This window comes from Gadus morhua, chromosome 5 (genome assembly GCF_902167405.1).
Source record: "Gadus morhua chromosome 5, gadMor3.0, whole genome shotgun sequence".
In the NCBI taxonomy this organism is placed as follows: domain Eukaryota; kingdom Metazoa; phylum Chordata; class Actinopteri; order Gadiformes; family Gadidae; genus Gadus; species Gadus morhua.
In genome coordinates this window covers 5,250,117-5,266,843 of record NC_044052.1, presented here as the reverse complement: position 1 = coordinate 5,266,843, position 16,727 = coordinate 5,250,117, and the positions used below count along the sequence as shown (strand labels likewise).

Here is a 16,727-nt window from a genome sequence, read left to right as displayed (position 1 = left end):
GGGCGAGGGGAGCACGGGCAGCCTTATTAAACCAGATGCCAGCCAACATCCTCCCCCCCCTCTCTCTTTAATACACACACACAATCAAATTGCATTGGCCCTACTCTGTCAGGCAGGTCAAGAACACTCTCTCTCTCTCTCCCTCTCTCTCCCTCTCTCTCCCTCTCCCTCTCCCTCTCCCCTCTCTCTCACACACACACACACACACACACACACACACACACACACAGTTCTTACCGAGGTTGTGGGGGCCGTGTTGGCTGAGGACAACCCCGTCTTGGACGGGCCCGGTCCCAGACCCAGAGCCCGGTCAGAAGTCTTAATAAAGCTGTGACAGCCCCGGGCCGGCCTAGAGAGGAGTCATCTGTACGTCCTGTCCCCTGGCTCAACCCTGCCCACAGTCGGTAACCATGTTCCCAAAGGTTCAATAAACACGTATGGCTTGTACAGATTTACATGTTCTATTAAAGCTTGGGGGGGGCGATTTGTTTTAGAAGCATTTTTTGTGTTATTTTTTTTAATTTACAGAATTTACAGCAATAATTTTATCAAAAAGAAAATCTGGTATCTGTTGCGGGGGTGTAATAAACCTCACCAATCATCTAATTCAGCCCAAATTAAATGATTGGATAGCTGACCTGTCTGTCTTCCTACCTTCCCGGCTGCACTATTGGCCCGTACTCTCATTGCACATGACTTGAGGCAAACTTCTTGCTGAAGCAGTGAGCTAGTCGCGTGTTTTGGGGGGGGCTTTGTATTTGTAAATACTGAAAACATTCTGAATGTTACAAATTGTGGTTCGGGGAATTTTCGATACATCTCAATGTTTAAAGATACAGAGGGTGCTGAGGTGATAGATCGAATAGATTTGATCTGGCCCTTTAGATGGTGTATTTTATTCTTCTAAGAACGATACATGCATTATGGGGCATTCAAGCGAAGTCACACCCGAGCACATTTAAAATATATGTTGGTGAGAAAAACACCCTGGTAGGTGTGTGTTCACAGGGGCTTATATAGCCCACCACCTGGTTCATAGTGCCCCCTCCACCCCCATGGCTGGTGCTGCCCAAGCCTCATCACAACGGCTTGGTTTTCAGGAAGAGGTGTTTGACTGCAGTGACTATGGTAACAAACCACCAACAGGCCGGTCACTAGTGGTGGAGCTAGTCATAGTCACTAGTGGTAGAGCTAGTCATAGTCACTAGTGGTGGAGCTGGTCATAGTCACTAGTGGTGGAGCTAGTCGTAGTCACTAGTGGTGGAGCTAGTCGTAGTCACTAATGGTGGAGCTAGTCATAGTCACTAGAGGTGGAGCTAGTCATAGTCACTAGTGGTGGAGCTAGTCATAGTCACTAGTGGTGGAGCTAGTAATAGTCACTAGTGGCTGAGCTGGTCATAGTCACTAGTGGTGGAGCTGGTCATAGTCACTAGCGGTGCAGCTAGTCATAGTCACTAGTGGTGGAGCTAGTCATAGTCACTAGTAGTGGAGCTAGTCATAGTCACTAGTGGTGGAGCTAGTCATAGTCACTAGTGGTGGAGCTAGTCATAGTTACTAGTGGTGGAGCTAGTCATAGTCACTAGTAGTGGAGCAAGTCATAGTCAGTAGTGGTGGAGCTAGTCATAGTCACTAGTGGTGGAGCTAGTCATAGGCACTAGTGGTGGAGCTAGTCATAGTCACTAGCGGTGCAGCTAGTCATAGTCACTAGCGGTGGAGCTAGTCATAGTCACTAGCGGTGGAGCTAGTCATAGTCACTAGTGGTGGAGCTAGTCGTAGTCATTGGGCGAACCACCATCGAGACCCTAATTCGATGCCCGCTCTCCGAGATCCTCAGCCCTACAGCCAATGGTTTCATGGTTAGATGACAAGAGACAGAGGAAGATGAGGTGTTTTTGTTGAGCTCACTAAGATTTGAATAGACTATTTGTTCCCATGCAGCTCATTTTCTAGCATCTTTCATCTTGAATCAACTACTTCCCATGTTTTAATTAAGTTCTTTAGTTGACCCCCTTCCCTGAGTATAATATTGAAATAATTTCCATGATTTGGAGGCATTCCAATATCTATTACATTCATTATGAATGAGTTTTAATGAATCGTTAGTAGATCGTATTTGTGATTTAGCCGTGTTTGTCACTCGAGTCGTGATGAAAGCAACTTCCCCACTAGCATTCTAAAAGTAGGATTTCAACGTCACAGTTGTGCAATAGCCTGCCGTGTAATGCAATCTTAGTTGATATCAAAGGCTTTATCGCATTTCACCGCCTCAGAAATCCTTGATATATCTTTTTTGTTGTTGTCAGTGTAACTGGTTCTAGGTTTTTTTTGCAAAAGTGAATACTTGGGTTCGTTTTGTCGGAAATATGAAACAGGCAGCATTTCATACCACCCAAATCTGTCCGCAACAGAACGTAAAAAAAAGAAATAAAAAAAAGTACCTGTATTTTTATTATGGTTTCGAAACTTCAAATGAGAGGTGATGTTTCGCAGGCACACAACTCAGAAACATCTTTGTGTGCCGTGCCGATCTTTTTTCGGGCAATTTGAACACAACCTTTAATTATCGCAGGTCATAACAAGCCACATGAGTGGCTTTGCCAGGGTCTCCTGCTCTGTACGTTACCTCGGTAGATAATTATACAAATCAAAAGGAGAAGGAACAATTGTGAAGGGGAGGGAACAAAGAAGGGAAAAAAAAAAAAATGAAAGCCCCCAATGCAATCTTCCTTTAACAAAACACATAGGCTACAAGAAACGACGAAAGCCCATTTAGTGAGAACTTAGAAGGACCACGCTGGTGTAATTATGACTTGTTGTCTTAACAAAAGAATTATCCTGTTCTAGAGAGTGCATGGGTAGTCTTTACTAGGGATCCCCTGAAAAGTGTTAACAATTTCGCTCCAACAAATATAAAAAATTTAAAATATTAGCGATGGACAGAAATCTGAAAGGTTACACACAGATGTGAGACGTTTTTTCTTGTTTTCTACATATGCCAACTAGGCTGCTAATGTGGCCTCTCTCTTGGGGCCCCCCACTGTGCTTCTGCCTCCTCTTTTAAAACCACTGCTCTCTCCACAAGCTTAAGTGTTTTTTTTCTCCTCTTAAGTGGAAGTGACCCCACCGTACATAACTTACTACCTGTGGCTTAAACTAAGACAGCCTTAAAATGACCATAATGCCAGGCAAAGAAGTCAGCTATTTGATGAAATAACAGTCATCCCCCCACACTCCTGGACCACTGTGCACCTCAACGCAGGGTGGGGGTTGGAGTTCTTAAGAGGGGCTACTGAGTTCTGACCTTGTGTTTGACCCTAGTTATGTGCACACAATAGCTGATATTTTTAGCATAAGAAATGAGGATATATATATATATATATATATATATATATATATATATATAGATATAGATATAGAGAGAGAGAGAGAGAGAGAGAGAGAGAGAGAGAGAGAGAGAGAGAGAGAGATGCACAGAGAGAGCTGGAGAATGGGATACACACATTCATTCGGTCATTCGTTCAAACATACAAACATACATACATATATACAGACATATAAAGAGAGAGAGATTGATCGATCAATCGACACACAATTTACAACCTACACAGGACATAGATTACACACTCACGTATAAGCACACACACTCTATTGAAACGGCATCACCAGAAAATAGCACCTCCTATCATGGCGGAACCAACAGAGACAGGTTTTGCGTACAACTCACAGAATTGAACACACACACACACACACACACACACACACACACACACACACACACACACACACACACACACACACACACACACAGAGACACACACCTGATCTCCTGTGATCAGAACTACCGGTTCTCTCATCCTCCCACCAACACCACCGGGAGAGCAGAATATCACGGAAGCCGCAGTCGCTCTTTACTTCAATCTCTTGCGTGTTCCTTTTTATCTCGTTTGTTTCTCTCTCGTCACACACCCCGGTGCACTGCCACTGTCCGTCGTTGTCAGTTGCTCTTTTTTTTTAAATATGCACATATGTAACTACATATAGAATATAATATAGATAATTTATACCTTCAAACGTCTTTCTGTCCAAAAGGGTGCAAAGACAACATAATAGACCAAACAAAAAATGATAAAATAAAAAACATTAAACATGGACATGTAATCATATACACGTATGTTCATACTAACACATACTTACCGATCACCACGTCGATTAGATATTATTATAGAGTCGGCCTACAAATCCACTGACTGTAAAACCCTCCGTTAACTTGCACTCTGCCGAACTAAGAAGGACTCGAGGACGAACGTGCTGTTTAATATTTCCTAACCTTCCCTTTGTTTCCAGTGTTTCCTCAAGATTAAGCGCCAGGAATATGGGAAGGGGGGGGGGTACAACTAGTGGCAAGATGTTTTTTTGTACCCCACCAGGGAAACTACATTTTAGGAAAGGTCACAGAGGTCAAGCTTTGGTTTTTGAAAGAGTATGATCAAACATATTCAAAACATATTGGATGGTAGAAAAGGAGACATTACGTGAAAGATACTGAACTGTACCTAATCTCACATCGTCTCAATAGCCGGACCATGCCTGGCAATTTTTAACTCAAATCCCCTGCAGCAACAAAGTAACGGAAAAATTACGGGGTTGAATTCTCACACTTATATCAATAAGCAAAAAATAGAAAATTTAAGACATTACAATTTTATCAAAGCATGGTATCTTAGCTTTAGGAGCCGGCAGAGAGAGAAAGAGAGATACTTACAATGCAAGGATACACCGGTTACAACTAATTTCTGAGGGAGGTCCACCAAACTCTGCTAAAAGCTGCAAACACCCCAGAGTTCAAAGCTTATCTCACTGGAACAAAAAGTTACTGCAAAGGAAGAAAAAAACAGTTCACGGCTCTCAAGTCGGCCTGTGGTGTCACACACAACGATACAGTGGTGTGTGTGTGTGTGTGTGTGTGTGTGTGTGTGTGTGTGTGTGTGTGTGTGTGTGTGTGTGTGTGTGTGTGTGTGTGTGTGTGTGTGTCTGTGTGTGTGTGTGTGTGTCTGTGTGTGTGCGTCTGTGTGTGTCTGTGTGTAGGTGGGTGTGCACGTGCATGACAAACCCCATACCCCGCTTCGCCAGGACATCACTCTAGTAGCGGCCGCTCCATGTTATCGCCCCGGAAACGCAAAACACAAACACACAGACACACACAGACACACACACTCTCAGACTGACACAGACACACACAGCCCAGCTCCATCTTCTGTGGCGCTCACGTGGAGGAGCCCGCTAGCTTCACGTGCCGTCGCTAAAGAGAGGGATTAGGAAAGTCGCAGGGGCTGATGAATGTAGGGTACATTAGAGGGAGAGAAGTGGAGAGAGAGAGAGCAGGAGGGAGAGAGACATAGACGGGAAGTGAGAGTGAAAGAGTAGGTGTGGCAGAATAAGAGGCATCGGGTTTACTACTAACTAAAAACTGTTTTATTTTTTATGCTTTGCTTGTAGTTCTTTACCCTGCACGTGTATTTTTACCCTTTTAATTACATATATTATACAAATATTAAACAGTACATCTTTTTTTATTTTAATTTCTTCGTTTCAAAACGTCTGCTTCTCAGTAGGGAATGAGGAGTTAATGCTCGCAGGATAATATCATGTATCGGCGCTCCATGTTTTCCTTTGCCAACGTTATATTTTGACGTTGCCTTCCCCTTTGCCTGCCTCTCTCGCAGATTAATCTCAGTGTAATGATCACATTAGAACATGCAGCATATTTTGATGTCGCAATTACTGCCAGAAAATAATAACAATAAAAATAATATTTATAATAATAATCTACGCCGAGGAAACTCACAGGAGCCTAGAAAATAATACTAAGTGTATATTAATAAGGATGTCACCATTGCTGAACTCGTGCCACAAATTGGGAAATACTTTTTGTTATTCTAATAATATTATTTATGATAATAAAAATGATATAGGCTACATTACAATAATTAGTATTTGCTTACTAAATGTAATTGGTAATTCCATTAAACTTGTAGTATTTATTTTATTATATTGTGAACATTTTATTCTTAATCCCAACAGAACAATCCCTACATTTCTTTCGGCCAGTTTGAAGTAACTGACAGCTTTTTGGATTTTCTTTATTTTTTCATCCCAAACATCTTATTGGCAAACTCTGCAGGCCAAGCGCTTTAAATGGTGCACCGTCGCTTTTGTTTGTAAAACCATCACCGCTCACAACATATTATCTCTCATCTCTAGTTTTTTCTTATTTATTTTTATTTGTGTTTCCCACCCCGCATACACACACGCACACATCAACACAAAGACACGCACTCATCTCAAGAGAGACACACATACATATACACACGCCACACACAGAGGAAGCGTGGAAAGGCTACTTATTCTGCATACAACAGTGACATCTTGAGTCCAGGCAGTGCGACTGCTGGTTGACGCACCGCAGTTTACCCTGGGCTTTAGTGTTTCTATAACCTGCCTATGAACTGTATGGATGGAACATTTACATCGACTACCTACCCTGTATGGGGTTAAAAAGAAAAAAGAGTAAAATAACAGACGTGTGAAAAGAACAGAAGAAGAATATAAAAAATGTGGAAAGCACTTCCTCTCGATGAGCGTGTGCAAGAGAAGTTTTTTTTTCTGGTAATTACTGCCATTTTATTTTAAGAGGTTGAAAAGGGGGCTTTGGTAATACCCACAAAGTGCATTCATTAACATTTACTTAGCGCTGCTGCCACCAACACAAAATACCTCTGCTATTCCAGCAGGTTGTTCCCCCGGCCCGAGGAACCTTTCCCTGGCATTCCATGGCAATGCGTGACGCAATAAGGTTAATGCATTGTTTCTTTTAATCTGCTGAATGTTATAATTCATAATTCGGGGTGTGAGCCGTAACACAAAGTACATTAAAACACTTAGGAATGGATTGTTTTTTGTGTTTATTTTTTTCTCCGGCATATTGTCAAATAATTGAACTGAGAGGTGGGATTTATTGTCCATATCGGACAATTATCAAGTTCTATCCTCATCCCACACACTGTTGATATTCCGTTCACTGGCAATTCTGGCTTCCTCCTTCACAGTGTGTGTGTGTGTGTGTGCGTGTGCGTGTGCGTGTGCGTGTGTGTGTGTGTGTGTGTGTGTGTGTGTGTGAATGTGTGTGTGTGTGTGTGTGTGTGCCCTGGTCACAATGTGGAGCTCTGATCTGATCTTTGGGCTGTGGGAAGATGATGTTGCTATTATATCTCAAAATGGGATAAGATCACAGCAGTGAGCTTTCAGTGGTCAGAGTGAAGTTCACAATCTGTCTTAAACCTTTATACCAGACGCTTATGCTATGGAAAATGAAAAGGAAGCCATGCTAAGTTATCGGTGCGATGTGTGTGGTATTAGTTTGGTCCGTCGCTTTTTGTTGTGATTCTGTCCTTGTATGCTTAGATATGCCCGTATGATTCCTCACAATGCCCCATATCTATTATGCCTCTGGCTGATGTTCATGTCGAAGGTTGTTATTTATGTCTTTATGTTGCTGAATTAACGTAAGACGCACACATACACGTACAGCACGGTTAAAAGCGATTTCATTGTGGATCAGTTGCAACAATATGACTTATGAAAAAATAAATAAAAAATACAATACCACACTCGCATAATACTTGAAACTGGCATCTGAAATGTCATTTACATATATTAGCATATAAAGTAATTGGCACAGATGCCAAGGAAGCAGCCGCAAACAGATTAATTGTCATCAAGCAGTCGTGGTGACACAGTTAAAAATGAGCTCCTTTCAAGGCGCCAATTATCAGTGAATTTTCTAAAGTAACCGCTTTTTTTTTCATCAGCATTTTTTTATTCATTCTAGTGTTGCTTTTGGCTTGCTTGCAAGTGCACCACAAACACACACACACACACACACACACACACACACACACACACACACACACACACACACACACACAGACACACACACACACACACACACACACCTACCCCCACCCCTGCAGAGACAGACAAGGAGATATGCGTGGTATCAGTATTCTACATGTATAAATATTGTAAATAGCTGTCTGTTGTCTTTCAAGCTCTGCCTTTGAAATCAGACCACACCGCCGCTTCAACTTTCCCTTTCGTCTCGCTCCTTCTCTCGATACCAGAAGCACCTTTTGTTTGGGACCGGAGATAAGAAGAAACTATGCATTCTTGCACATTCTCTGTCATTGCAGGAATTTCAAATGCAGTTTCTTTTTTTGCAGTATGGCTACCCCCCCCCCCCCCCTGCATATGTTGTGCTTTATGAGCATATCTTAGAGCACCCTGAGCTTTGATATACAGGCACAGGTTTGATTGCATGTGTGTGTGTGGTGTGTGTGTGTGTGTGTAGGGGGGCGGCAAGGGAAGGAGGTAAAAAGCCCTGCTTTAATATTATTTCATCCTACCCCCTATCTCCATCTCTGCGTTGCGTTGCCGATTTCTGAAGTTCTGCATAATCCAGCACACTTTAACCACTTATTGCAAATACAATACAACCCCGCCCCCCCACCCCTCCCATGCTACTTGGGGCTGATCACCACCTGATATACAACAATGCTTTGGCCGTTATTGACTCTCTGCACATACACACACACACACACACACACACACACACACACACACACACACACACACACACACACACACACACACAGGCAGCAGCAGAGCGAGAGGCTGGGGGCCCGTAGCGAGCGTCCGTGGGATAATAGATTGGAGCGGGGACTTGCGGTGGCTCAGGTTTCGCTCCCGCCGTAATAATTGTAAAGTGGCTCCATTTGTAAAAGGCTTGTCTTTGGGAATGCACCGCTAACAAATGAGGTAGTTAGTTTAGCCTGCCACACCAAGCACCGAGGAACCCTCCCCCCCACACCCTGACACACACACACACACACACACACACACACACACACACACACACACACACACACACACACTCCACGACAGCTTCTATCGTCTCCATTGTCTCCTGCGGCCGCAGAGGAAAGTTAGCACTCAACTCCGGTATTTTTGCGTTTATTGTTGTATTTGTTTTTTACTTTCTTCTTCGGTGTGTGCATTGTGCATTATCGTGCATTGCCAACCCCTGCCACTACGGATTGATTTTGCAGTTCCCCAGTGCAGCCATGATATACCTTCTGTGAAAATACATGTATATAATTATGTATATTTTTTAACATTCCCAGCTCCCCATTAAAAATGGGAAAAAAGGTGACGTAAAGATACCCTCGTGCTTCTTACCCTTCTATTTGTTATTTGACAACGAGGAACGCAGTGTGCTTATGCCGTGTGTACTGTCAATAACCCATCAAAAGCCCATCAAATCCAGAAAGAACACACGCCAGCCCTCCGCAGGGCACCATCCATCAGTCGTCACCTTGTTTATCGCCCGTTGTCATGGTGTTGCGTGACGTTCAATTATCCAATCTATTCGGATGGCTGTTTGATGACGATTTTAGGCGGGAAAGAATCAAGTGGATCTGGATGGGGGGCGGGGTGTCCTATGCATGGCATACTGACGCACATTTCCTCCCCCACACCCACAGACATATTCTGAAACCCTGACATAGTTTATATGGTATGGTCTGAATACACAAATAACAATGGCCATAACATAAAACACAGCGTTGCTTTAGAGAGAAGGGATACTTTGTGTGTGTGTGTCTGCATGTCCCTTTGGCTCGGAGTGTGAAGGCCCCTCGAACAACTGAACCAAATAGTAATCACATGCTCAGACTAGGAGTTTGTTTTAGTCACTCAGCAGCCCTTCATCTCATGGACTCCCTCAGCTCTTCACACCACTGTTTTTCCTTCTTCTACAGGGTTTTTTGGACATTGGACAATTATGCACAAATGATGAACCTATAACTGTGTGTTTCTGTGTCTGCTTAGGTGTGCGTGTGTGTATGTATATATGTGTGTGTGTGTGTGTGTGTGTGTGTGTGTGTGTGTGTGTGTGTGTGTGTGTGTGTGTGTGTGTGTGTGTGTGTGTGTGTGTGTGTGTGGTGTGTGTTTGTGCGCATGCCTTTCCATGTGTATGCCTTTGCATGCATGCATGCACACACTCCCATGTGTGTTTATATTCCTTAATGACTTTCTAATTCAGGGCCAGCAGGAACCTGCCTTTATCTCTATTAGTTTAGTAGCCTGGCAAACAAAGAGAGTCTGTGCCCATGGCACGCAGCCAGGCGGACTCAGCCGTAAAAAGCACTTGTCCATCTGCGTCTCTCGCTCTCTCCTCCTCTCTCTCTCTCCTCCTCCTTTCCCTCCTCCTCCTCTTCCACCCTCTCTCTTCCTTGGGTGTGAAACGCCATCCTCTGCCATTGTCAGTGTTAGAAGAGCAGAGGAAGAAGGGAAAACATCTCCATTCGCCAGCTCAGCAGTCCCATTACTTAATCAGAGATGTATTGATTGCTCTACTCGCTGATCGAGTGTGGGGAAAAAAAGGTTGTTGGTTGTAGAGAGAGCGAGAGAGAGAGAGACAGTGTGTCTGTGTGTGGGTTTGTGTTTAGGGGTTTGGGTGTGTTTAGGGTGTGTGTGTGTGTGTGTGTGTGTGTGTGTGTGTGTGTGTGTGTGTGTGTGTGTGTGTGTGTGTGTGTGTGTGTGTGTGTGTGTGTGCATGTTTAGGGTGTGTGTATGACCAGGTGGCCTTTCATTTATCCAACCAGAGTTGAATACACTTCCACATATACTACAGCTTCAGGCCGTAAGAGATCCTAGTTACTACGCTACTATTAAGGTTAAGGCATAGTCAAACATTGAATACTTTGCAATAATTTATCTTAAGCCTTAAATCCACATACACACACACAAACTCAAACACACATACACACACACGCACACACACAAACACACTCATCTGCACAATGGGTCCGTTATGACATCATTTTGTATATATTGTTTTCAGGAGTCCATTTAGATTGTATTTCCTACCGAAAAAACAGCATGTCACATTAAGGACTTGAAGATTTCTTTGAACCAAAATAAACACTCTAAAGGAACCGTTGAATCAACACATGTATCAACGTTCATCCAAAATGTGTTTCACCATTTGTTTTTATGCGTTTTTTATTACTATTTTTATTGGTTTTTAATATAAAAGTAAAACTATCTCTATCTTTGTTTGGAATTCAAACTCAGGTCTCTTAAGTACAATGAGATTCTTTTTTTCTTTTCTCTGTGATGCACTTCATCTGTGAAATGGTTTCCCTAACCAATTTAAGGCATGACAGACTCCAACTATTTTAAAACAAAATACCCATTTGATTACAAACGAACGATTGTTAATTTGTGAAAAAAAATCCCTATTATAACCTAACATTTTTAAGCCATGCAAATTACACACTATGAATAAAATAAAATAAAGACACTGAATTAGGCGGGTTTTGCCGAGTAGGCATGCAAAATGTATTTGTGACAGCTTGCATTGCAATACACAAAACGTATTCCACGTCCATCTATTAGGGGGGTGAGCGCGATTCGATTCATCTCGATACCTGGGCTCCAATACGATACAGTTCAAGTTGAACATCCATGTGTTTCAGTTGGATGCAGTTCGATACCACTATGTGCAGTTTGCTATACTTTTATTTTTTTGATTTAGGAATGCATAATAATAATAATAATAATAATAATAATTGACAAAAAAAGGACTTTGGTTACTTGCCGTAACCATGTGCTGGTAAGGGTGATTTGAATAATAAATGGAATTTTCAATTGCCACAATAGTAAGAGTTCTTTTAGAGATTTTGAAACTACATTTAAATCCAGTAATCAAAAAATAACATTCAATGTCCGTTGGTACATTTGGCATGTAAGCCCACTGTCTTATTTAAATAGGCAAAATCCCTGCTTTTCATCAGTGGGCCATATCCTTAATCACCACTGTGTCAACTCATTCGGCGATAGATGATATCCCAAGTGACATTTATTTCAATGAAAATCATTGGAGGTCTTCGAGATTGCCACTCTAATTTTAGTGAATTCCCTTATTGTATAGCGACGGTGCAGTGCAAAAGGATAACTTATAACTTCTAAAATATATATTTTGTGTGTGTTTGTGTGTGCACATGTGTGTACTACATAAGACAAGGTAGGCGCTGCTCAGTGAAAAAAAAAAAACAGAAAAACAGAAAAACAAGAGCAAAAGCTTCAAAGAACTTTAAGGCCGGAGGTGGACACATAATACTGTGTGTGTGTGTGTGTGTGTGTGTGTGTGTGTGTGTGTGTGTGTGTGTGTGTGTGTGTGTGTGTGTGTGTGTGTGTAGTACTTACATTTGTGTCAAGTTTTTTTGAGTTGAATTTCCTCTATATGGTTCAAAAACATGCATCAGGTTTTAAGTTTAAAGAAGATTTAGAATATCTTATCAGTTTATCTCTCTTGTGTGTGCGTGCGTGCGAGAATATCCAGGTGTACTGACAGATTCACACACACACACACACACACACACACACACACACACACACACACACAGACACACACACACATATGCAGCAGCATGTGACATGTCTCTCTGTACAAGTGTGTTGACAGGCCTTCCGTAACCCCATTGGCTCCAGTATGTTGTCACTGGCAACATACACATCCAACACACATACACACACACACACACACACACACACACACACACACACACACACACAGACTCCAGAAGGCTGTGGCTGTGAACCCTGATCTCCTTGTAAACTTTGGCAGGGGTGGCGAGCCCCCACCACCAGCCCACTCTCCTCTTTCTTTAACACACACACACACACACACACACACACACACACACACAATGTAACATGCCCTTCTCCATCCTGGTCCACTCCATCTCCCCCCTGCCCCCACACACACTTCCACCAGAAGGTTGGAGCTCTGTTCTCTCCATGCCACCCCACACACCTCCCACCCCCTCACCTAACCCCCCTAGTGTTGGCACAGGCATCTTCGACGTGAGTGTGCACATGTGTGTGTGTGTGTGTGTGTGTGTGAGAGGAGGCCCGGGGGCTGGCTGCTGCGCGGGGCGAGCTCGCCCTCTGTCACTCACGCAGGGCGGCCCTGTGCAACTGTCACTTCCTGACAGGCCCATAATCAATCTCTTTATTAACTGCTCTGCTGCCGACCGCCCAGCAGAGAGAGAGAGAGAGAGAGAGAGAGAGAGAGAGAGAGAGAGAGAGAGAGAGAGAGTTGTCGCGTTTGTATCTGTCCTGGTAATGAACCAACTTTGTTGCATCTATTACTGTCAGTCCTTCGGTGTCGCAGCGTTGTGGTATTGTCAGAGAAGAGTTTCAGCTGTGTGTTGGTAAGGAGGGCTGTCCCGCCACATACACTTTCATTGCTTACAATAGACTGGATCACTCATCCCCCTTATCATCGGTGTCCCTGCCGCCTCTGCGGTGTGTGTTTAAGTGACCCCCGCACTGTCCCTACGCTCTTGCTAAGCCGAGGTGGGTGGGTCGGAGGTTGCTGCCGGGATAGTCGGAGGCGAAGAGGCGGGGGGGGGGGGGAAGGAAGGAGGCACGGTCCTTCGTTTCGGTGACAGTATCACACCGGGCGTACAACAGAGGGGCGGGGGCGGGCCGGGGTGTCATGCGTCACCCCAGCGCCGTGGAGGTGACGGTGTTGGTGGTGATAATTTATGAGGCGGTAAAGTGCATCGCTATTGCTGGCTGGCGGGCCAGCGAGCTGCGGTTTTGGCTGGGCCGGCATCGGGCCCTGCTGGAGACTATAGGGTCGGCCGCCCGCGGGACCCAGCGGGGTCTTTGACTCGCTCCTGTCTTTGGCTTTACTGCAGCTGCTTCTTCACTCTGGTCTCCCGCTCAGTTTGCGTTCCAGACTTTATCCGCGTTGACTTTTTGGTTCCATTCATCGCACCCCTCTCTCAGCCACGTGGGTTCCTTATTGTGCGTTGTGCGTCAGGCCGTATGCCCGTTCCAGTTTTAGATTCAGCGTCAAAGGACTCACTCTGAATCTTAAGTAAATTCCTTATGTAGGTCATGAGCACCCATTCAATTACTCTATTGTTAATTAAGACCTGAATAACTGCTGTTTTGTTTGATTTATTAAACGTTTCTAGCTTCTAAAACTGTTTTTAAATTGTTATATTATATTACCAAAAATATAAAGCCCAAGTTTGTTGGGGGCAAATCCTAAACTAACTACAAATTGTCTGTTTGTCACATAGTTGTTTCTTAAAGGGGTAGTTCGGAATTTTGGACATAGGGCCTGATTCCCAAGTTAGCCTTGGTGTTCTTTATCATTGGAGACAGTTCTCAACACATTTCATTCAGTCCCATTCAGTTGCAGAGTTCGCTCGTGGTAGGCTAGCGCACGGCAACGGGCAATACTAGCCTGCTAATAAAAGTCTTACCCACTCCACAGTATGACCGAGGTAAATCAATTATAACAGCAGACTATAGATGTAAATGTCTGTGTTGATAAAATAATGTTAGAAATAAAACTAACCTCGCATCGCATGAATCATCACATTTTAAGGGACTACTTTCTCAGCAGCAGCGGAATTTAACCTAGGTATCAGTCCACCGCTGCCATAGCCTACTACCAGGAATATAACACTGCTGCTGAGACACAGCAAGTCCCTCAAAATGCAATGCAATGCAAGGTTGGTTTTATTTCTAACATTATTCTATCAACACAGACATCTACATCAACCGTCTGGAGTTATAGTTGATTTGCCTCGGGTGTACTGTGGAGTGGGTAAGACTGTTTTATTAGCAGGCTAGTATTGCCCGTTGCCGTGCGCTAGCCTAGCACGAGCAAACTCTGCAACTAGAAGGACAGAATGAAATGTGTTGAAAACTGTCTCCAATGATAAAGAACACCAAGGCTAACTTGGGAATCAGGCCCTATGTCCAAAATTCCGAACTACCCCTTTAAGAAATAAGTCTTGACTCTGAAATAATTCGCTTTAAATGTCATGTTGTATTAAATGTCATCCGCATGGGTCACAAGTAAATATAATAAATAAAACATTCAACATTCTTAAACATTTCAGGTGACAATGATAAGGAAATGACAGTTATGATGTTGGAGTTAGTCATAAGTCAATTATTAGATTTAATAAAAGGTGGCCTTGATGTTCCTCCATATTCTTATTCTGCATATATGTCCCCTGAGAGAAACACACTGACCTTGTCACCAAGGCCTACAGCGAACGCGCCACAAGTCTCTCCATAAACAACTTCAAAATAGGCCCTCCGTCTAATTCATGGCAGAGGCGCTCCCGTATATTATTACGGTGAAGTATCTAGAGGCGGGAGTTAACTTCGTTCCAAAACGAAGAAGAGATGCTTCTAAGAAGGGATGAAGCAAAGTGTCGTTTTTTATTATTCAATTATCCGGTTTTCATTTGCGTGTGTTTTTCTTTTGGATCCTCAGGACGAGTTCCTGGTGCAGACTCAGAAACGGCTGCGCTCGGAGATTGGTGAACTATGCCTGGCCAATGGCAGCCGAGCCGCAGTCGCCACGGAAACCGCAGAGTCACCACCGGGGGAGCCTCCCGAGGGGCCCGTTGAGGATGTCGTATCGTGACGGGGATGAAACAGAAGGACCCACACACGCACACGCACACACCCCGGTCCCAGTGCCCCCCCGGCCCTAAGCAGCTGACGAGCGGGTCTATGTGGAAAATAATAATAATTCCATTGCAGATAATGATAACCATAAAACTCCAAATCCGGGCTATAAAAGACAGACCACAGCTCCCTAATGAAGCTGCGCCCCCCTCCACGCACACACACACTCCCCCTCGCTTAATGTCCCTGCTGAGGGCCCCTTGCGCAATTTTACCGTCAAGCAATTTTGCAAGCCCCCTTCGAGTGGGAATCACCTCAGAATTAAGAACTACCCCAACCCTCTTCCTCTACCACCTCGCCACGGTAGGAGTGTGTATCTGGGAGGAGGGCTGGTCATTTTGTGTAGAGTGCAGAGTAAGTGTGTGTGTGTGTAGGTTGCATACAGTACCACCTTCCAAAAAAATTATTCACATTGTAGCATGCGATGGTGACGACGTAGAACACGCAACATCCACTTGTACTTGTACTTGTCAGCCATAGCCTTGAAAAACAGCTTCACAGCTCCCCAACACAACATTGACCTTGACTGGTCCTTAGACAACAAGGTTGTGTACATGTTTTAGTGTGCATCAGCATCATATGCTCTTAGAGTTTGTGTAAACGCGGGTTATCTCTATGACGGTCTCTCTTTTGCACATGAAAACGCCTTGAGGATGCAGAGTTTGTAGTTCAGCTTTTGTTTAGTTTGACGAGAAAGGTTAGTGCAGGGTACCACACCACAGTTGTAATAAGTGTTTTTACCAAATGTGTTTAGTATTGGTTCATGTTAAACATTCGATGAAGTCTCACTCAGTGACATCCATGATATTATGTATTATTTTGGGTCCTCACCTTGTTTTATCCAATACAAATAAAATGTGATTCTTTGTTTGATAACGGATAATTTTTCCACTAGTCTCTCCCACCTTGGCATTCATGATTCCTTACGTTCCTTTATGCATGTTTTTGTCTGTGTATGTACGGTGCAGCATGCAGACCACAGAATACCATGTGGCCTTTCCCACACCTTTGCAACCTTCATGCTGACAACACCTTCATCATCATCATCATCATCATCAACATCATAGTCTCCACCCACTGGTCACCTAATACCACTT

General features: G+C 43.7%; 1 protein-coding gene across 1 annotated transcript in view; it reads left to right on the top strand.

Annotated features, from left to right (window-relative positions):
* si:dkey-288a3.2 (protein phosphatase 1 regulatory subunit 37) overlaps positions 1-16,524 on the top strand; it is a 54,875-nt gene extending 38,351 nt beyond the window's left edge. The window contains exon 11 of the mRNA XM_030356489.1: positions 15,434-16,524. Within this exon, the coding sequence (XP_030212349.1) occupies positions 15,434-15,586 (153 nt within the window). The 3' untranslated portion in view covers positions 15,587-16,524. The remainder of the gene's footprint in view (positions 1-15,433) is intronic.
* The last annotated feature ends 203 nt before the right edge of the window (positions 16,525-16,727 follow it).